We start from the raw sequence: 22,986 nt of genomic DNA, 5'->3' as shown, positions 1-22,986 counted from the left end.
CATTTTGAAAAATGTCTACCATGGTCACAGGACAAATCTAAATAGTACCAATGTATCCCACATCCTTGAAAATGTATGATTAGTCACCAGAATCAAGATCCTAGGTGGTGTAGAACTTGAGTTATTGGGAAATAACAGAAAGTTGGCGGCCATTTTGAAAAATGGCTGCCATGTTCACAGGGCAAATCTAAATAGTACCACTGTATTCCTCATCCTTGAAAATGTGGGATTAGTCACCAGAATCAAGATCCTAGGTGGTCTAGAACCTAAATCAGTTAAACTTGTCAACTCCGTCAGATGTTCGTCAACTCCGTCAGACGTTCGTCCTGTGATGTTTTTGTTAATTTCCAAAGAAATAGAAAATTCGCTGTCAAATCTTTTGTGCTTATGTATTGAAACACCAACTGAAATGATACGTAATGATGATTTCTTTTTTTTTTTACATGGTTTTCATGTTATAATATTGAAAATAAAGGTTGAAATGACGGTTTTGAGAAATTGGATATTTCATAATAGTGTGATATTGGAACAAAATAATATTAAAAGATTTGTATTACTTAACTTGATTACTGAAAGCCATTATAAGATAACTGAGGACTTTATATTATTGTTGAAATGATAAAATTCAATTAAAAGGGATTTTAGTGTGTCTGACGGAGTTGACATGAATCAGGTATTAAGTGCATAAATGTCCCATTTTAGAAAGAAATGTTATGCGAAAAACCTGTTCCTTCTCAAGATTGGTAGTTGAGACCTGTGTCTACAAATACATCTATTTGATTTGAATGCATCTTAAAAAAAAAAAAAATCCAGTTTGAAAAAAGTTTTGTCCCTTATCTCAAGAATGGGTGAAATACATTAAAACAAGAATAAAAAAGATAAAAGGTAAAATAAAGATTATTTTTTATTGACCAGATTGGTTGCTATGGTAACATTGACTGACATAGGGCATGCTTGTCTGACCCCAATTCCAGCGATAGTGATTGAGAGCACATTCAGGACGCTTTAAATCCCATTTGCTCATCTCATGTTTGAGAAATTCAATATCCGAGTCCCACGTCTGTCTGAATACATTGCTCTGCTCAGCACTGATCGAGCTGAACTGAACATGGAGACTGTTAATGTAAAATCATATAGATATGGGGAGAGGCCAGCTGACCTGTGTGCCGTCTGGACCGATCAGATCCAGTGATCCCATGGTGCTGTAGAGGAAACGTGTGATCTTTAAGAAATTGTCATCTCCAATGGACCAGGAGCCATCCACCAGGAATACCAGATCCGCTTTGGCCTCCTTACACACTGAAGAGAAACACACAATCAATGGACAATGAATGCACAGCAGAGACATACAGATGGCAGAAAGGAAGATGGAGAAAGACAGACATGGTACATGTAAGTATAGACGCTCCACACGTCCCAAACTCTTCTCCCTTCTGGCTCCAAAACTGTGGAATGCACTTCCCATTGCAGTCAGAACTGCAGCATCACTCCCAATCTTCCGCCGCAGTCTGAAAACCCACCTTTTCAGACTCCATCATGGCCCATAGCACTTACCCCACCCCCTTAGATAGCAATTCTAGTAGTCATAGCACGTCATAGTACATATGTGTAGCATAGTAGTATAGATGTATAGCTTATATGTATAGTTTCATTATAGATATTCCACTGTTACTTTCTTAGCTACGCATGTTTCATGATAAATGTCTTTATGTGATGTATTCCCATGCTTTTGTTCTTGCTTAATGTAAGTCGCTCTGGATTAAGAGCGTCTGCTAAATGCCTAAATTGTAAATTGTAAATTGTAGAGTGTAGAGTGCCGAAGTCATCCCCTGGTTCCAAGGGGTTCGCCGAATGGAGAATAACATGGGGTCATCTTAAAACCGTGGTCCAATTGTGGTCCAAAAATAAACAAACTGTCTCTGCGATATTGTCAGGGAGGTGTCTCTTTATCGTTTACGACATTCAGTCAGTCATATTTGATACAGTCTGTTTCTAGCGAAAATGTAACTAATTCGGTAGCAGTAACATTAGCGTTTTCGCAGGTCGCAGCCTGAAAAGGTTGAGAACCACTGCCCTACTGAGTGTTTCTGAATGACTCTAAATATCCCTGTGTATTTCTGCTCAAAAAGGTTATGTACTTTTAGCAATTAAACAAATACATAAACACACACTCTACTCCAATGGTTGCATGACAAGGTTTAAGCCTAAAAAAATAATGAATTAATGTGAATACACTATTCGACACTACCCTAGTGATTCAAATGTCATTTCTAAATCTAACAGAGAACAGAACATAATGTGCCAGTGGAGTTTTGTTGATTCTCTAAAATAAATGATGAGGTTTAGACTCCGTGGCCATAGGCTAAGCTGTCTAGAAAATCACAGCCCATGCCGCTACGTGCATGACGCCACAAAACACAAGTACCTCCAGTCATGAAAGCCTGAAATGCCTGGTGATGCAAAAGTGCAAGTGAAACTTATGGAGATCATGAAAGTTGAGTCATAACTATCGGGATGTAATTAATATGTCATGGCAAATCTCTTAGATCAACTGATTGATTGATTGATTGATTGATTTATTAACAGTTTGCAGAATTACAGTACATTTCAAGTACAACTAAATACAAAAACTGTTAACAGTGAGTGGACGACCATAAAGCATTACACTTGTTTACAATAGGGCCCATCATTTTCAATTCATCAAAACATTTAGAGACGGCGTCGACCATCTTTTGAAATGGCAGATCTAAAATCTACTTTTAGATGAGCTTTTCAAAGTTTAAATAGTGCTGAAGTGGTTAATGTTTTGTAATTAAAACCTACAAAGTGACTAGTAACTAAAGTTTTAAAATAATTGTAGTGGAGTAAAAGTATAATATTTGCCTCTGAGATGCAGTGGAGGAAAAAAATGGAAATAGTAAAATAAAAGTACTAAAGTACTACAATAGCCTACTTAAATGTACTGTACTTTGTTACTTTCCACCACTGGAGATTTGTGCATCTTAGTAACTTACTGTACTGTAACTGTACTGTCGATAGCTAAAGACAGGGACAGGGAGGCCATGCCATTATTTATTGTTTATTGTTTCTCTTCTGAGGACACAAATACCACCGTTTGAACTGAACAAATAAGAGCTTTCATCAACCTCATGACAATCTTTATTAGAAGTGTGTAATATAGTGAATAATCAGCAAAGTCCTGCTACTCTAAGATTAATTTCCTCTCCCTCCAACCTGTTTCTCTCCCTCCCTCTGTCTCCTTCTTTGCCTCTCTGTCTTATAATCATTATGCTGCAGGCTCTCTATCTCTCTCTATCTCTCTCTCTCTCTCTCTCTCTCTCTCTCTCTCTCTCTCTCTCTCTCTCTCTCTCTCTCTCTCTCAATTCAATTCAATTCAATTCAATTCAAAGGAGCATTGCCAAAGCAGAAGTGGAACAAGACAATCAAAATAAAACAATGTATTTACAAATAAATATTGGATATAAATAGGAATTAAATAAAGTCTCTCTCTCTCTCTCTCTCTCCCCCCCCCCTCTCTCTCTCTCTCTCTCTCCACCTCCCCTCCCCTCCACCCTCTCTCTCTCTCTCTTCTAAAAGATTATAAAATTATATCGGCCTACAGAAAAAACAAAAACCTTAAAGACTATCTAGTACACAGCAAGCTAAAAGGAATCAACACACCAGCACACCAGGGACCAGAATACTTCAAACCCAAACAATTAGTCAAAAATAGAACTACAAAACGCGTGTTGGAGATTAAACAACAAATAACAGCCAGAACCAGCAACTGCATTTATTTAATCACATGTGAAAAATGTGGTTTACAATATGTCGGAGAAACGGGTAAAACAATAGCTACAAGGCAGGGACAACACAGATACAATATTAACAATGCAAAAAAGACAACCACAAGATTTGTTCAACATTTCATGGCTCACGGCATTGAAGCTCTAAAAGGCGCTAGACTTCAACACAATCCCAACTGGACAGTAGGACAAAGACGTTTTAATGAAAAACAGTGGATTAAGAACCTCAACACGGATTTTCCTGGAGGCTTAAACATGCCTAAAATCAGATCTTGAATACAACAAAACTTAAACTCAGGATTAAACTGGAGAAATCTAAAAGTGATTGGATCAGACTTCCTTCGGATACATGGCGAATGCATTCATTCCTTGCATTGTGCTTACACATGTGTAAGCACAGTGCACTGAAGTCTTTCAGTGCTCCCCCCATCTCCCCCCCCCCCCCCCCCCCCCCCCTCCCTCTCTCTCTCTCTCTCTCTCTCTCTCTGGCACAGTCCTGAGTAAAGGTTACCTGTCATCACCAATGGTAGGTTGGTTTTACAAAGGTCAAAAAATGTGATAGAGGAGAGAGAGAGAGAGATTGAGTGTGTGTGTGTGTGTGTGTGTGTGTGTGTGTGTGTGTGTGTGTGTGTGTGTGTGTGTGTGTGTGTGTGTGTGTGTGTGTGTGTGTGTCCGCTCGCGCGAGAGGTTGGGGGCTTAGGCGGTGTTGCAGGTCATCCTGTATCTGGGCCATGGGCCAGTCAGAAGGAAACAGAGGTACAGTGTCTGTAGTTTACAGTAGTGTCCAGTCAGAAGGAAACAGAGGTACAGTGTCTGTAGTTTACAGTAGTGTCCAGTCAGAAGGAAACAGAGGTACAGTGTCTGTAGTTTACAGTAGTGTCCAGTCAGAAGGAAACAGAGGTACAGTGTCTGTAGTTTACAGTAGTGTCCAGTCAGATGGAAACAGAGGTACAGTGTCTGTAGTTTACAGTAGTGTCCAGTCAGAAGGAAACAGAGGTACAGTGTCTGTAGTTTACAGTAGTGTCCAGTCAGAAGGAAACAGAGGTACAGTGTCTGTAGTTTACAGTAGTGTCCAGTCAGAAGGAAACAGAGGTACAGTGTCTGTAGTTTACAGTAGTGTCCAGTCAGATGGAAACAGAGGTACAGTGTCTGTAGTTTACAGTAGTGTCCAGTCAGATGGAAACAGAGGTACAGTGTCTGTAGTTTACAGTAGTGTCCAGTCAGATGGAAACAGAGGTACAGTGTCTGTAGTTTACAGTAGTGTCCAGTCAGATGGAAACAGAGGTACAGTGTCTGTAGTTTACAGTAGTGTCCAGTCAGAAGGAAACAGAGGTACAGTGTCTGTAGTTTACAGTAGTGTCCAGTCAGATGGAAACAGAGGTACAGTGTCTGTAGTTTACAGTAGTGTCCAGTCAGATGGAAACAGAGGTACAGTGTCTGTAGTTTACAGTAGTGTCCAGTCAGAAGGAAACAGAGGTACAGTGTCTGTAGTTTACAGTAGTGTCCAGTCAGATGGAAACAGAGGTACAGTGTCTGTAGTTTACAGTAGTGTCCAGTCAGATGGAAACAGAGGTACAGTGTCTGTAGTTTACAGTAGTGTCCAGTCAGATGGAAATAGAGGTACAGTGTCTGTAGTTTACAGTAGTGTCCAGTCAGATGGAAACAGAGGTACAGTGTCTGTAGTTTACAGTAGTGTCCAGTCAGATGGAAACAGAGGTACAGTGTCTGTAGTTTACAGTAGTGTCCAGTCAGATGGAAACAGAGGTACAGTGTCTGTAGTTTACAGTAGTGTCCAGTCAGAAGGAAACAGAGGTACAGTGTCTGTAGTTTACAGTAGTGTCCAGTCAGAAGGAAACAGAGGTACAGTGTCTGTAGTTTACAGTAGTGTCCAGTCAGAAGGAAACAGAGGTACAGTGTCTGTAGTTTACAGTAGTGTCCAGTCAGATGGAAACAGAGGTACAGTGTCTGTAGTTTACAGTAGTGTCCAGTCAGATGATGGCCTCATTATGGGGTTAGATAGTGTACCCTTCGGTTCTTAATCTTTCTAGCCTTGTGAGGACATGGGAGGGGGAGGTCCTCAAAGGAGATGTTACTGTATATGGTTACCCTACCATTTAATAATACTACAGTTTTAGTTGAAGTTGTAGTTAGAGGTAAGTGAAGTGGTTACAGTCCCAAGTAGGGGTTGATGATCACTCACCTTCTTTGGCGGGGGGGATGGTGGGGGGAGGCTCAGTGGCAGGTGGTTCAGTTGGCGCCAGGGTGGGTTCTGGCACTGGACACACACACACACACACACACACACACACACACACACACACACACACAGCCAAAGAGAAACAAAACAAGGTTATAAATCATATTGGCAGTGACAAGTGGCACCATCATCGTCGTTATCTACACAACACACGTGTACACACACACACACACGCACGCACGCACGCACGCACACACACACACACACACACACACACACACACACACACACACACACACACACACACACACACACACACACACACACACACACACACACACACACACACACACACACACACACACACACACACACACACACACACACAAGTGAAAGTCATATTTCTCCAAAATTAGAGCTGCCTCCTTCCTTTGGACCTCGAGTATACAGAGAAATACTACTGGTGCAATCTGTCCCTTTATTACTTTCTGTCTGTCTTTCTCTCAATCATTCTATAATGATTATAATGCAAGGTTTTCTTTCTCTCTCTTTTCTCTCCATTCTTTACATTACATTACATTTTTCTCTTTCTAACTTTCTTTCATGTCTCTCCTCGCGTAACTGTGATACAGAAGTGTGGCCTGGCATGACAGCGCAGTGAACGAAACGTGTGTGGCGAGCCTGAGCAGACTGCTGACCACATAATCACCACCGTCCTCTGTTACAGACCACATTTACAGGGAGAAATAAGGACAAAGCTTGAAGAGACAGAGGGAGAAAGAATGATACATGGGGGTGTAAGGACGAAGAGAAAGGGGGGCAGAGAAAGCAAGACAGGGTGATTTTTGTGAGATAAGAGGGCAATGGACTGTCCATCCAGCAAGCAGGAAAGAGTAGAGTGTAAAAATGTATAGTATGTATTTGACCCCCATCTGAAAATATTTTGTGCCAGGGACAAGATTTGTGTTCAAATATTCCAAAAGTTTTAACTTTTTGAAAATAGCAGATGAAAAAGCTCACAACGCATGTGACACGCTTTTTTAAATATTAATATATATATTTTCAAATATTAGATGTGTATAGGGTTAAAGTGGTTTCAGTGATGTACACTGTGCCGTATATTAATGGCCCCCGACACAGTGTAGGCGTTTTAAAGTTGTCGTTATGCATTTTACACTACAGGAGTCTTTTTTTTTAATCGACTGTCTTATCTTCGTGGCTTTCCCACTAAACGATTGGTCGCCGTCTAGGCATCACACACTGCAAGAGTTCACCAAGATGCGTTCCAGACCCGATACATATAGCCCCTATTGGTACCCTAAACATAGGGACGTACATAGGGATGAACATATGGACATTGCTGTTCCTTGGAGTGGTTGCACCACTCAAAAAATAATAAGAATAAGAATAATAAGAATGACAAAATGCATGTGTGTGTATATTATATATACTGTATAGAAGCTTTGATACATACATGTCATATCAGTGGCGGAGACTGCAGGTCCTTCAGTTTGCTGCATTTGGGTGTGAACACTGATCTGGTATTGGCTGCTGGGAGTGAGGTCATGGAAGCACTGTCTGGAAGCCCCGCCACCAAGGCTCACTTCCTGCCTCTGACCATCTGCAAGTAATCAACACAGACGAGCTTTGAATCAGCAAATGACAGGTGTAACATGGAGATAACAAATACCCTGTATCAATTATATCAACCTCTCCTCTGGTCACTTAATTCAATATGACATTATTTACCCTGGGTTAGACTGATGGAACACCCTTAAAACTGAGCTTGTCTCCAGTCCAGATAGCATTATCCTTAGCTTTTCATTGTCTAGATGGAGCATGTCTAAACAATATTCTTCCGGTCACTGTAGATGTGCTAGTTAAGCTGTATTAACATACTCTAGTCTACCATATAGGTGTCCGGTATCAGTAGAAAAATACAGACTGCAGGTTGATGAGTGGGGGTAGGACAGATAGATTCACTCACAACAAGATCATAACATATTGTCAATATTGGCACAGTAAACTTTTGAAACCATTGTAAACCCAGTTATAATTGATTGTGTCTGATATACAAACAGATGCCTTATTCACATCAAGCCCAATTTAATTTGTCCAAAAAATAAAACTTTAAATGGGTGATGACATGCTCATATGAGCACCTAACCACATGTGTTTTTATTAACTGTAATAAATAAACAATTGAATCTTAGCGATTCTGAAAAAGAAATAAAACATTGGAAAACCTCAAACCTCGGGAGAAAAAGTGAACAGGACCCTCATGGGCCTGTGTCTCAGAGTGAAATTAACACTGAGGATTTAAAAGTATACAAACATGTGTGTCGGCGGCCAGAGACAAAGACAAACTGTCACGTATGCATGGCCTAATAGGTGCCATCAGTCCGTTTCAATAGACTCATTTTATTTCCCCATGTGTCTCTCAGCCCCGAGAATGACAAATTAGCCCATGTTCCTCACAAGGAAGGACCAGAGTCGAGACAAAGCTACAGGGAAACAAGCTGTCATGGAGAAGCTGCTCTTTTCACCCCCATCTGAGAAGGTGTTCAAGCAGCCAGTTGGCTATGTGTGGATTAAACCTGATCTCTAAACTCTGGCTAGAAGATCCACCCCACTAGCCTGGCTTGTCAAGAGGCAGGAAAGGGCTTGAAGAGGGAGGGCGGGAGGGGGCGAGGGAGAGGAGGAGGTGAGGGAGAAAGAAAGAAGTGAGAGTGGTAGGAAAGCAGGGAGAGAGGATGGGGAAGAAGTAAGCATCAAGTGTGTGCGTGGGTGGGTGCGTGCGTGCGTGCATGCGTGCGTGACAAATATGGGCCCAAATGGACCATTATGGGTCCAAGGTTTGACTGTGTAGGATTCTAGCTGATTCTAACTCTTTGGACAGGGTGAGCCGACCACATGGGCCTGGTTTGATTCCTGGCTGGCCAGACAGCTGGGTGAAATGTCATTCCTCTACTGTCTCTCTCCACATTTCTTTGCAATATGACCTTTTAACATTATCCAAATTAATTCCTTTTATTATTTCCATTTTGCAATGTGAAATGCCAGCAAATTCTTAATCCTTGTCTTTATGGGCCAACTTCTGAAAGCTGCATGCTTTTATTGTGAAGTTTCTGAATGTTCTGGGTTCTCACAGCCTGCATATCTCAGCGTGCTGAAAATGGCTGATCTACAAGTTCACAACGCGTCGCGGACACAACGTGTTGTGAGGTTGTAGATCAGCTATTTTTTTTGTATGACGAATAATAAATCAGGCTTTGTGTCTATGTGAGCCGGAGGGAGATGCATTTTGTTGGCCTTTCATGGCGACATGGACACATTACCTACTCGACGCAAAAATAATAAGCTATTGGAAGCTATTTTTCGTGGCACATTATGTTTAATCAAACAACAAGTTTCCTCAGTGTTTGGGTCGAGAGTCGGGATGTTCTATGTCTGCTGCCTGTCTGCCTGCATGACAGGATCATCATGCAGTTGCGCGCTGCGCGCTCCAGTGAAATTGTACGGCTGAGAAAGTTAATTTGTGTCGGATAAGGACTTATCTGTGGGTTTTCCGCTAGATATTAAGGCTTGTTTACTAGGGTATGTTTTAGCAGGGATTTCGCCTGGAAGGCTCTATGGAAACACTCACTCTTGAACGTGAAGTTGAATGTGAGAAAGTGACGTTCAGACACGCCAGAAATGAACACGTTCACAATGACGGCAGAAATACAGTACGTTCAGTTCACGTTCACCCAAAATATGAACGCTTTCGTGAACGATCGTTCGTGAACGATCGTTCTTTGAACGCGTTCAGGGACAACACTGGAAGCAGGTCTACAGAAATAATAGAATGTTGCAAAACAATTCTCATCTCTATGCCTTTTACTTGTCCTCTCTCTCTCTCTCTCCCCCTCTCTCTCTTTCTACAACAACATTCAACACTCTTTACATTTCATTTCATTTCAGTGTTGACAAAGAGGAATTGAATAAGAAGTCTCCTCTCGTTTCTTTTATTAAGGACACGCAGCATAGCACATAATTTATCCCCACATTCCCCGCGTGCATGAACCCCTGCCATGTTGAAATGGCAGATAATAAATATGCATCGCTCAGAGGCTTCTATCAGTAGGGGCCTTGATTACTGACGGTTATAGAATAAGAGAATGAGAGAAATAGTGGGGAGAGAGAGAGCATCCCAAGCTGACTTATCGTGGAGCAGATAACTACTAGAGGAGAAATTTTCTTGTGAATGGAAATGAAAAATCCTCTGTTATTAGCCTCCAAACCAATTCAGCTAAATAAATATCCCGGCTCTAGTTTGATAAAATATTTGATTAAGTGAGTGCATTTTTATCCAGGCACTTATCTGGTAAAAATCCAAACTCAGTGATGACACAAACAAAGGCTGCATGATACTGAATAAAAATCTTACGTACTGTAATGTAAAATTTGTAAAGGGTCAAAGCTGAGAGCTACTGTATTCCTAAGAAACTAGCTAAATTCAGGTTCCACAATTGCAAGTCAATTTTGCCAATATTGTGATTGCTCAATTTTGAATAATTGTAATGCTCAGACAAACAAACAAATACACACACATCAACTTTTAGGAAACCTACTCACTTAGTGTGGACTGTATGGCCACTCTGTATAATGTTGCTCGTAGAAGAGGTTGCCATTTGACACACATGCTGGTGGGACGCACTTGGTACGTTGACAGCCCAGAGACACCTAGGAATACTGGAGAGATAGAGAGAGAGGGAGAGAGAGAGATAGAGAGACACAGAGAGAGAGAGACAGAGAGAGAGAGAGTGACACAGACAGAGAGAGAGAGAGATAGACAGAGAGAGACAGAGAGATAGAGAGTTCACTCACTATTTTGTTGATGCAGAATAAATAAAAAGTTTCAATGTCGCAGAACTATTGATTTGGATCAATTAAAGCATAATGAAGTAATACATATGTTTATTTTCCGCACTTTGTAATGGCAACTGACACTTTTGTAGTTTTTCAAAACATCAGAAAAGCTTTTTATTCAAAGTATTGTGCATTGATGTACTCAGTGAAACAGTGGAGAAGTTTGTGGCACGAATCAGCAACTTTATAAAAAGAAAGAAACTTGTCTGAGGGACCCTCCCAGCTCTCATTAATAAGGGTTTTATACATGGTAAACAGCGCAATTAACAATTGCAGTGTGCTATTATTATATACCTTTTGCAGAAACCATATGGCAGTTGTCTCATTTTAAATGCTGGTAAATAATGCATGCATTGGGTTCTATAACCCACACGGATGCTTACACACACAGCCATAAGCACACCAACTTCAATGCAAACACGCACGCACAGTCTCTCACACACACACACACACACACCAATGATGCCTGTGCACAGTACATACACAATGAATTTAAAAAAAACATAGTAAATATGCATGTGTATGCATGCATGCATGCATGTCTGTGTATGCATGCATGCATGCATGCATGCATACAGACATGCACACTCGCGCACACACATTATAGTTAAGACTTGGTCAAGGAAACTTGAAAGAAGTCAAATAAATGACTAAAGAGATGTGGGGAGAGGGGACAACTATGAATATAATTATGAAAACATCAGATTGAAAGGAGCAATATGTGTGATATAACATTATAACCCATGCCAGACAGGTATAAAAATAACACAATAGACATCCCGCACTAGTGATGTAGTCCCAACTCTGAGACAGTCACTAGTGATGTAGTCCCACCTCTGAGACAGTCACTAGTGATGTAGTCCCACCTCTGAGACAGTCAGTGAGCGTTAGGCAATTTGAAGTATATTTATTAGTTGAGATAGTTATCTCATGAAAAGTACCATTTGAATAGTTGTTTATATGCAATATGCACCAACAAATTGTTAACAATAAATCTACCATACTGGGTAAATAAATATACAGAAAACACACCACCATCCTTAAAACACTGTTTTTAGCTATACAGAAAACACACCACTATCCTTAAAAACACTGTTTTGTGGATGGTGGACCATGTGATAAAGACATGTTCTCTTGAGCCACACATGCATAATTGTATTTCATTTTCTGTTTATCAAACCCTCATTTCACACTCAATATTCCCACCTGTCAGTCAATGGTCATTATCACACACCGTTTGCTAACTATGCCGGCTAAAGTTAGCAATCAGTGGATCTTGGCTTATTTACAGTTTTATATACATATTTCATTTCATTTCATAATCATTTGGACAGACAATTGGTTGGTCAACATACATTTATTTCTTTCACAGTCAAACAGTTTAAGTTACCATTACTATGTTGTCAAACACCCACTACTCACACCATCCTCATTTCCTGGTCACAAAAGAGGCACTACTGCATCCACTGCTCCTTTTATAGGGGGAGGGTTGAATTGGGTTGCACCATGTTGCAGGGGTGCCGGGTTCTGGCAATACCTATTCTTTAATATGTTTGCAACGGTACGGGTTATTTAAAACCTGGTGTGTTAATCATTTTGGATTGACAATTCTACTGTACATGTTTGGAAATGTTTCTGTGTTACATGTTCACTAGTAAATGTAAGTGAATGGTTTGGGGAAAGCTGTCTCTAGACAGGTGGTACGGGCCACTAGGGAGAGGCCTGAGTTATACTGCAGGTAGTCAGTCCATGGTGAGAGATGGAGGGACCTAATGCAGGAAGCTCTGCCCTAAGACAGTGTTAGGACTGTTAACGTCCAGACTGGGTGCTTGACTTTAAGCATAGATCATGTAAGTTTGTTATTTTCATTTTTGGAGTTATATTTTTAATTTTGTACAAGAAGTATTTTTTGATTTACAAAATAAATCTTTGGCAATAATGGAGAATTCTTGGTATGTCATTTTTCTGTGCACCTAGCCCTCATCCAACGGACTTATTTACAGACCATATGAATAATGCTATACTGCTATACACTGACACGGAGCAAGACAGGAACGCCCAAAAACGTCACATCCGGTTTTAGCCCGGGGTAAGAATTTTCTATGGCTGCCAATGCAACTTGGTCCAATCCTTAATCACATACGGACAAACATCTATGCCGATAATATCTAACTTGCGGAGGTATAGCGTGCCTTGTCCACGGGCAACAGATCATTCAACGTATGGCATTGCAAATACGTTTGATAATCGCTACTCTGCGCAATATTGTTTTGAAAATGCCGCAAATTGCATTGCAGTGAACGAGAGCAAATCACAACTTCCCCCGGGGGTGGGCGGAGTCAAGGGCTTAACGCGACTTCGTGTCAGTGTATAATGTTAATGTATACAGTGCCCCTTGCAAAAAAGTGACTGACGTTGATTGCATCTAATTACCTACTGTATGGTTTGTTTCAGTTTTTTCGTCTGCAAAATTGACATGAGACATGGTGTTCGTTTGCCAAAAGTGAGTGCATGACATACTATACAATAATTGCAGTGGTGAAGTGCCGGTCTGTCTCTTTCTCTCACTCTCACTCACACACTTACACACGCTATACAGTACACACGCTCTCTGCCTCTATTTCTCTCTCTTCTGTCCAAATTACTTTTCAGGTTTGCCCTGGGCAAAATGTGAGACATGTAAATGGAGTGACAGACCAACGTAGATGAATTACTACCATCGATGGCACAGTACACACATTGTACAACCAATTTTTGGCCACAAATACTAGCCAACTGCCCAACGTCGGCTTGGTGTGTCACAGCCCAAACACTTGCATAGAGGCATAGTTGCTACAGAAGTCACCTGGGAGTCAGAGTCCACTTGATCAAAGCTGAATTCCAATACCCCAAAATCTCGGCCACACACTCACTCACACTCGGTCACTCCAGCATGGCGGTGCTATGGTGAAATTGATGAAATGATGTGACATCACATAACGTCAGTGTCCGAACGTAAATCATTGCAGTTTGTTTATCAGCAGAGTTCAACCAAGTGGTATTTACACGTATTTGAAGACCTTCATGTAAGTTATGTGAAGTTCACAAGATGGTCACATATTTCGGCAGGTCACCAATTTCACTGTACCACCACCATGCATTCTGGAGTAACGGAGTGTGAGTGAGCGAGTGGCCGTGATTTTGGGTATTGGAATTTGGCTTTGATCAAGTGGACTCTTGACTCCCAGATGCTCCAAGAGATGGGTCAAATGTGGAGAACAAATTTCACTGCGGTAACGTGTGTGACAAATCGTACGACTTTGACGGTTCACAAGATGACCACAATTTGTTTTTATTCCCGTGCCAGATGAACATGTAGGGTTTGAACAAACACATTTTCAGTCGAAAAACTTGGAACTGGTTCAAAATAAAGCGGGAAGAAAGAACCAGTTCGAACCAGTTTGAAACGGGGCCAGACCACACCATTTCATATAGTAGTTCCCCGAGAGAGAGAGAGAGAGAGAGAGAGAGAGAGAGAGAGAGACAAACAGATGGACAGAGTGTCCATCCTATCCCCATGGTGTCTCAGCAATCTAAAGTGTAATGACACCGAATGGAATTGCTAATTATTCCTCAGCAACTTAACTAATCTAAATGCATAACCAATGTCACAACACGATCTCTCTCAACTCTCAGGGAAAAGAAAAACTTTGCATTGCTTTTGTCCCACAATTAAGGCACATGTGACATACTAAAATGAAAGCTAGGAGCAATATTAAAAAATATAATTAAATTACAATTTAAGGTTTCATTTATTTTCATGGTCCTTGAAATTCCAATAACCATCTCCTTGTATTAAATACAGATTCACTCATTTCATTGTACAAAGTGTTACAACAATAAGCTCTAATGACAAGGGTGCAATGACGGTACCCTGAGGACTACTTGAGAGGAGATGAATCTTCATCGTTACAGGAGATGATCAAATGCATTCGCCTTCATAACTCAGTTTCAGTGTAATAGAAATAGATAATTTCAAGTTAAATTAAAAAAGTCTCTTTTGTGAGAAATATATGAGCTTATTGTTGGAGAATCCCGTTAGGAGTGTATCCCATCAGGCCAATCAGATAGCAAGCCTAAAAGACAACATTATCTTTTAAAGCACATAAAAGGCACGTACATTCATGCAGACATACAGTACACTGTGCACAATTAGGTGGGGGATAGGGGGGTCAAGTCCCCCCCAGCGTCACATTTCCCCCCCATTTACTTCTCCCCAAATCCTTTTGGATTTGGGGAGAAGTAGTTTCATGAGGGGCTAGTGTGAATTACTTGATATGAACAGAAAACGTTCAGATGGACACACACAAGCATCTAAAGACAGAAACGCTACAGCTGCCTTCATTTCAGCTGTGTGAGAGAGGGGCAGAGAAGAGTGGCTTCGCTCAACTTGATGTAGGTCACATTCTCACCTAATACTTCGGTAGACTCAATGCGTATAGGCGGAGAATTTGGGATTCTTGCATGTTTAATTTGCTGCGGTTTGCCTGCACACAGCTGTCATCCGCAGCAATTGGAAACGCAGCAGGGGGGACCTTTATCAATGTGTTCCATTCATAAACTAGCCTACACAGTGAAATCTATGGTGATAAAATTATACTCATAACGTGCATGTGTCGTGCCGTCTGGGACTGGACCCCCCCCCCCCTCTCTCTCGCTCTCTCACTATATGCACGCAGCCACACACTGTTCTTTTGGGCATGGAGGCACAGCGCTGAGCGCACTGATATAACAGACAGCAGCGCAAAATGTTTACACGTTTATTGAGATGAAAGTTCCTACTCCCCACTAGTCCCCACACAGTGACAGCACTCCATGTTTACGCACAGACAGACAGAATATTATGTAGGCTATAATACTATTACACTGCACTGCAGTGTTTATGTGTGTTCTTAAGCAATTGATTAATGTACTCGTCCTCATTTCGATCAGGGCTTCAGTCTCCTCATTCAACCACGTCTATCCACGGTAACGGGACATCTTTGCGCTGCGTAAAATATGCCTTCTCCGTCTCCAACTGTGTTCAGCTCCTCATCCGCCACATTGTTTGCTTAATTTCTTACTGCATTCACACCGGCACCGAATCGTAATCAAGTGCGATTGGAAGCGAAGCGAAACCGCCGTTTTTGCTCGGAGTATAATGCGGTTCTTTGATACGCATTACGATTCAAATGAGCCTTCACACCTGCCAAACGAAGTGCACTTTCTGAAAATGCGCAGCAGGATTCGTTTTAATCGCAGCAAAGCTCTCTGGTATGAATGTGACCTTATACTTCTATTGTCCACTCTGACGAAGGTACATGTTCGATATATCATGCAGCCTTACTGTAATAATCGATTTTCGATTATGACATTAAAATGTATTTTGGAGACTCCCGCAATTAATCGGTAAATCGATTATTCGGCATCCCTAGTTAAAATATTTATTTAATAGAACCTGCACCCACTTTTGAAATCCTGCATTCAATCCCAAAATGGTTTGGCCCGTTCGGCCGTTCACTTTAATCGAATCCTAGCTCTTGTCCCGCCTCTAAAACACCGTATCCATATCTGGTTCCTATAGGCGATCCTGCTATTTGACATTCTTCCGGGTGAAATGTTCACTACGGATGGAGACAGTGCTGGAGTGGACAGACGGTATTTATCGTGCAGTTATTTAGTTTTTCGCCCAGTGTTACAAGAGAGCACAATGCAGAGCTTACATTGCTGAAATATTTTCTTGGAGTTGGAGGGAACGCAGGCATGCACTTTGGGCGATACTGCCTTGATGGAAATGACAGGCTACATCACAAACTAACAGTGACTGTTTCCTTTTAATGTCCTCACTTTTCATCCTTCTTAAGGTAAATCCTTTATGTCTACAGTCTACGTCTCGCCAAACCAAGCTAGTCTAGGTGCTCTGATAGAAGCTTTGCAAATAATATGTAGGTTACAATAATTAAATAATACATACTACATAACATGTTTAAAACATGCAAACCCTCCCCTCTCCTGAAAACTGCCCAGGAAATTATGTCGTTGTACATTTTATATAGAATAGGCTACTTACAGTTGGTCATACAGTGAGTTTTGACCATGAGCTGCTGATAATGTAGTTAAACTTTTACGTTTTGAGACACATGGGAGGAGCCAGGTAATTCATAATAATAATATCTGTGCCAAAATGCAGTTTGGGTAGCGTGGAGGCACTGGTACAACCTCTCTTTAGTCCGACGCCAAACCCTGACCATAACCCCACATTTTGGGGGTTTGACCCAACCATCCCCCCGTCCCGGGGACGGATTTTTCGGCCACTGATTCTGTGCACACACACTCACGCTCACAGACTGTAAACACACAATAAGCCCAAAATCCAACATTGATGTTTAGAGAGAGATAGTGACACATCACTCCTGACAGTCTGTGCTTCATGCACGCACATGCACGCACACACGCACGCACGCACACACACACACACACACACACACACACACACACACACACACACACACACACACACACACACACACACACACACACACACACACACACACACACACACACACACACACACACACACACCCTCGTACAAAGAGTCTATTTGCTCTAGATGACAGAGGCTGACACTGATACCAAATCTATATGCAAAAGGAGTGCTCTGTCTTGTTGTCTGAATATTAATATCTCTGTCTATCGCTGTGTTTGCCGAAGTCCAAAGTAAACGAGATACGATGACAATGACAACATCTCTTGTTCCCCATTCTATGCTCCTGAGACCTAATGACCGAGTCTGAAATCGTGATCTTTGGCCTTTTCGACTCCGAAATTTACCATCTCTTTGGTGGGCAGACTACTGATGATTCCTACCAACTCTCCTTTGATGGGAATACCCCAAAGGCATAGGATTAACCTTTGGGTTGAAAAGGTTGCAGGTTAAGAACACAATCAATGTCAAGGTCAAAATCAAACATTATTGCCAACTTTTTCATGAAGGTTGGTGCCTTGGTGTATATCTTTAGTAAGCTGCCCACGGAAGAGATGGTTAACTTTTGTGTGAAAAAGGCCAAAGGCCAAGGTCTCAAATATCTAGTGCATGCTGCCAGAAGGTTAACTTTTGGGTCAAAAGGCTAAAGGTCAAGGTCTTACATATATTGTACACACTGTCAGTAGGCCAACTTAGTACATCCGTGTATTTCTTATTTTTTACGTATTATATACTAGAGAACGCACATAGTGACAGTGGCTACGTTTACATGGACAGTTAAATCCCCTTTTCATTCCGAATAGAAGTTAAATCCTATTAAACGTTGTCATGTAAACAACTACAAAAACTTAATTCCGAATGAAAATGCTCGATGCGATCTAAAAACCATTCCGATGTCACTGGCCGGATTATTCCAATGTTCAATGCGATTGAAAGAAAATTGGACTCATATATACACTGCTTCGGATGTGTTCAACGGTCTCTCTCCCTCAAAAATAACGAGCGACCCGATACAATAATAATCAGTGTGTTGCGTGCCCTGGCCGTGCTGTAGATAATAAAGTACAAATAAAAACGAGATGATCACCTTCCCAGCGGAGAAGGGGAGTGGCGGGTGGGGAAAAAAAGACGGTAGGCCTAAACATATCCTATGCCCGCCCCTATCCAACCAGCAGCCTCAAAGCTACTGCGGAATGAAATGATGGGATTTCAAAGTATCGTCTTTCGTCTGTAATGTTTGTATTGTTGAGACAGTCACAATGAATGAACTGCCATATATTTTGTCCGACAGATGGCGTAGTTTCACGTGAATTAACATATATCATGTCTTATATCACGTGCATGTAAACAATCATTCGGAATGACCATTTCCCATGGAAACTCGCAGCAAAAAACATTACTTCCGAAGTATTTTATTCTGAAGTATTTATTCGGAATGATCAGCCTGCATATAAACGCGGCCAGTGACACGCGTGTGAGCACGCAAATAGCCTACATGTATCGCAGGACGGAGGAGTGCGTTTCAGCATGTAGATCGGCTATTTTTGCCGTTTGAATTGTCCTGATGTTGGTGCTAAATAACAATAAAACTCACTGCCAGACTAGGCGGGGAGGAGGACAGCTTTTAGCTCTGAGCAGATTCACATGGGCAAGCATGCAACTCGAGGATGGGACATGAACTCTGATGGAGTTACAGTACTTACATGTTTTCGCAGTTCCTAAGAGTGCTTCACTTTGTCCTGTAGGGTAGGAGGCAGTGACTTTAACATTGTACTCTGTGCCACTTAGCAGATTCAGGATCAGCATGGAGTTCACGTCCTCCCCCACCACTGTCTCTAAAGCTGCTCCTGAAACTGAGGCACACACACACACACACACACACACACACACACACACACACACACAGGCAGGCATATAGGAGTAAAACCCATTACATGGACACAAAATTGAAAGAGACAGGCAGAGACAAAAAATTGAGAGTTAGCGAGTCATTAGATTAGAACAGAAATAAATGAGAAATTATGACAAAAATTATAATAGTGTGTGTGTGTGTGTGTGTGTGTGTGTGTGTGTGTGTGTGTGTGTGTGTGTGTGTGTGTGTGTGTGTGTGTGTGTGTGTGTGTGTGTGTGTGTGTGTGTGTGTGTGCGCGCGAGCATGCGTGCATAAACACTGTATACTGTATGTATGTCTGCCTGTCTATATACTACGTAGCTGTATACTGCACATACTGTACAAAGGGGCGTTCTTTCTTATTTACAATTATGCTCTATATTGAATGTTGAAAACAGAAGCCTGGTGAAATATATGTTCCTTCTGTTTTAATTTCCGATAATCAGTTTAAGTAATTCTGTCTGTTAAAAGTTGAGACCTCAGAGACAGAAATTGGAATATGGAAGCAGCCATAACAACTAGAATGATGATACATTTAGCACTGAAGGGTCTAAATACTAAACAGATCTTTTTGCTAATGCTTTTTAGTGTGAAACAAAATGGACAATGTCTCCTGCAATGTCTTGCTCCAAAAAAAAAAGAAAAATAAAATACTATAAGGAAAGTATCTTAACATGCTCACTAAGAACTGATCCGTCACGATATCCTTTCTTTTTGTCTTCATTATGATGCATAATATGCTGGTCTTAGTGCGCTTATGTTTTTTTTTTTCTCCACTGTTTTGTTTATTCAAGATTCAGGGTATACAGTAAATCAAATGACAGTATATGTGACACACCCATAAGAAACATATAAAAAATAACAAAATGTTGTGAGTCCATACACAAAATATTGTGGTAGCATAAAATAAAAATAAGAAAATAAAATAAAAAGTTGCATAGTCCTATGCTAACATGGAAGCGACACTAATAACCTGAATAAAGTTTTGAAACAAAAACAAGACAAACGTACGACAAGACAAGACAAGACAAGACAGGACAAGACAACATTTAGTGCGCTTATGTTAATACTCTTAATGTGTGTGTGTTTGCAGGTGAGTGTGTTTGTGTGCGTGTGAGTGTGTGTGCGTGCGTAGGTGCGTGCTCGTGCAAACATACCAGTATTGGGTTGGTAGACTATCCGATAACCCATGGTTGGAGACTGCGGCATATCCCAGCTGATTCTGAAGTGACTGTACCACTCCTCCGTAACACGCAGGTTACTAGGGGATGAGAGGGGCACTGCCAAAAAATATATAATACTGCAGTTCAGTTCAGTTCAGTCCAGTCCAGTCCAGTCCAGTCCAGTCCAGTCCAGTCCAGTCCAGTCCAGTCCAGTCCAGTCCAGTCCAGTCCAGTCCAGTCCAGTAACAGGGGTGCATACTTAGTTTAGACTAGTCATTGGTTAGACATGGGTTAAGGTTAGGTTTAGGTGTGCTGCCCCATGGGAGGTTGAGATAGGTTGTAGTTGTAGGACTAATGACTGGTCTAACCAATGACTAGTCTAAGCCAAAAACTGTCTAAACTAAGTACTGCACCCCTTATAACATAATTGTTAACCACATGCACCCAAAGATTGTAACCACATGGACCCCAGCATACAGTACCCACAACACCATAAACGCATTGTGAGCTTGTAGATTGTCTATTTTCTGATGTAGGGAAAAAAGGAGAGGGCCAAGTACAGACCACAAGGGGCCCCAGTCAACAAAGTATGAAGTATTGGTTAACCAATTTAGGCCGTAGGACGTGTGGAAACGTCATAACTAATCCTACCGACAGATTATTAGGACGTGTACACATCGCGCATTTTCATTGATATCAAACGAGAGAAAAATATTCAGATTTCTGTTCTTTTTTGGAGGGGTTGGCCTCTCCTTCTGCACCATACTCCTTGCTCTTTGCGCATGTGCATTGCCATTCACTTCCCTGTTTACGGCTCAGAAAGAATGCCTCGTATCTCCTAATCTAGGGAGCTCTCCGTGGTTTTGACCAGATGGATATACTAAGCTCTTCATTTCTGACTTCAACATGCCTCTCGTTCAAAACATGAACATGAGGGATTATTCAGCGACTTTATCGTAATGATAGCAAGCAAAAATATTTCTACCGGATCTGCAGAATCCACTATGTCCCAATCACCTTGCATCGCATCTCAATAAAGACACATTCCCGCATCATGGTCATGAAGTCACATCTCAAGTTGTTTTTGGCTGTGATTTATCAGCTATCCAGTTTTACGGGCTACAAGGACATTTTTATTTGGAATTAAGGCATGCCAAATGGCCACAGTCCCCTCTCAATAAGATATATTATATTACTTTAACATTTCAATTCCCAGTGGAAAGTAGAGATGATTAGTGAAATTCCTATGTGACAATCTGGCGAATGGCTTAGAAAATCAATTAAAAACTGAGCATGGTACCATTAATGAAAGAAGCCTCTGTGATTATGAATGGCCTTCATTAAGATAATTACAATGAATCAGAATTTGCCATCACTCTAATTTACATTCTCCTTCAAGGGTGTAAATGAACATAAAATGAACAGAATGCAAATTAACATTCTGCTCTCTGCAATGAAATGATCTGCTTCTGTAGACTGTCCAGATAATTTCAGATATGTTCAGTAGTTGCCTTGTTGCTTAAAGGGACACAAAACCATAGGCTGATTTTGTAGCTTATTTTCCTGTACAGGTTCAAAACTGCAGAAGGGTAAAACATGGCAGGCAATTAAGCAATTGTGTGTGTGTGTGTGTGTGTGTGTGTGTGTGTGTGTGTGTGTGTGTGTGTGTGTGTGTGTGTGTGTGTGTGAATGCATGCTTGTTTGTGCATGTTTGTAGTGTGTACACGTATATAAATGACGTAAGACTCACATGTAGCTCCCTGTGCTGACACACTGATGCCATCTTCTCCATCTGTGTAGAGTGGTGTGACTGTCACCTTGTACTGAGTGTCTGATAATAAAGGCTGGAGGATGGTTCTCCTCTCCTCACCCCGAACTAACACCTAAAAACACACAAGCAGGAATACAGAGGTTAAGAGCACTGATCAAGCACGCATGTGCACGTGCACACGCACACGAGCACACTCACACATGGCAGTCAGTGATATTAGTCTAGTCATGCCAGGCTAGTGGAGGCAGTGGCTCAGGAGTTACGGGCAGCAGCGACAGTGAAATGGAACAAATACTGTGACTAATAATTGATTATTATATTCATTCTGATTGAGTCAGTATAGTCGAATAAAACAACCCATACTTCCAACCAGCCCTAAAGTACAGTATATAAATGTTTGTAACTGCCATAGAGGATGCATTGAAAAGGTCTGAATGATTATTTTAAACTGTGATAAACTGAACTGAGATAAGATCCACAATTTTATACAATGGTCATTTGTCTTTCTTACTTGGAGATGTAATGGTCGTGTGTGTGTGTGTGTGTGTGTGTGTGTGTGTGTGTGCGTGCGTGCGTGCGTGCGTGCGTGTGTGTGTGTGTGTGTGTGTGTATGTGCGCGCGCGTGTGTATGTGTCTTGGTCACACTAGATAAGTCTGTCCAAGACAACAACTCCTATTAGTGGAGCTGTCTGCTTTAGCTGTGGTGCTGACCTGCCATTGACATAAATACACACGCACGCACGCA

At 41.4% G+C, this 22,986-nt stretch overlaps 1 protein-coding gene across 4 annotated transcripts in view; it reads right to left on the bottom strand.

Annotated features, from left to right (window-relative positions):
• The window catches only part of col14a1a (collagen, type XIV, alpha 1a), a 177,307-nt gene that overhangs the window by 83,163 nt on the left and 71,158 nt on the right, over positions 1 to 22,986 (bottom strand). For all 4 annotated transcript variants that reach the window (XM_080769144.1, XM_080769142.1, XM_080769143.1 and 1 more), the window contains exons 20-26: positions 22,221 to 22,353; positions 20,465 to 20,587; positions 19,120 to 19,269; positions 10,621 to 10,737; positions 7,478 to 7,624; positions 6,007 to 6,081; positions 1,160 to 1,299 (exon numbers count right to left, since the gene is read on the bottom strand). In XM_080769144.1, the coding sequence (XP_080625270.1) occupies positions 1,160 to 1,299; positions 6,007 to 6,081; positions 7,478 to 7,624; positions 10,621 to 10,737; positions 19,120 to 19,269; positions 20,465 to 20,587; positions 22,221 to 22,353 (885 nt within the window). The remainder of the gene's footprint in view (positions 1 to 1,159; positions 1,300 to 6,006; positions 6,082 to 7,477; positions 7,625 to 10,620; positions 10,738 to 19,119; positions 19,270 to 20,464; positions 20,588 to 22,220; positions 22,354 to 22,986) is intronic.

The sequence above is a fragment of the Protomyctophum bolini genome (assembly GCF_963924005.1).
Source record: "Protomyctophum bolini genome assembly, chromosome: 7".
Taxonomy (NCBI): Eukaryota; Metazoa; Chordata; class Actinopteri; order Myctophiformes; family Myctophidae; genus Protomyctophum; species Protomyctophum bolini.
The sequence above is the reverse complement of the archived record's forward strand: the minus strand, read 5'-3'. Positions and strand labels throughout refer to the sequence as shown.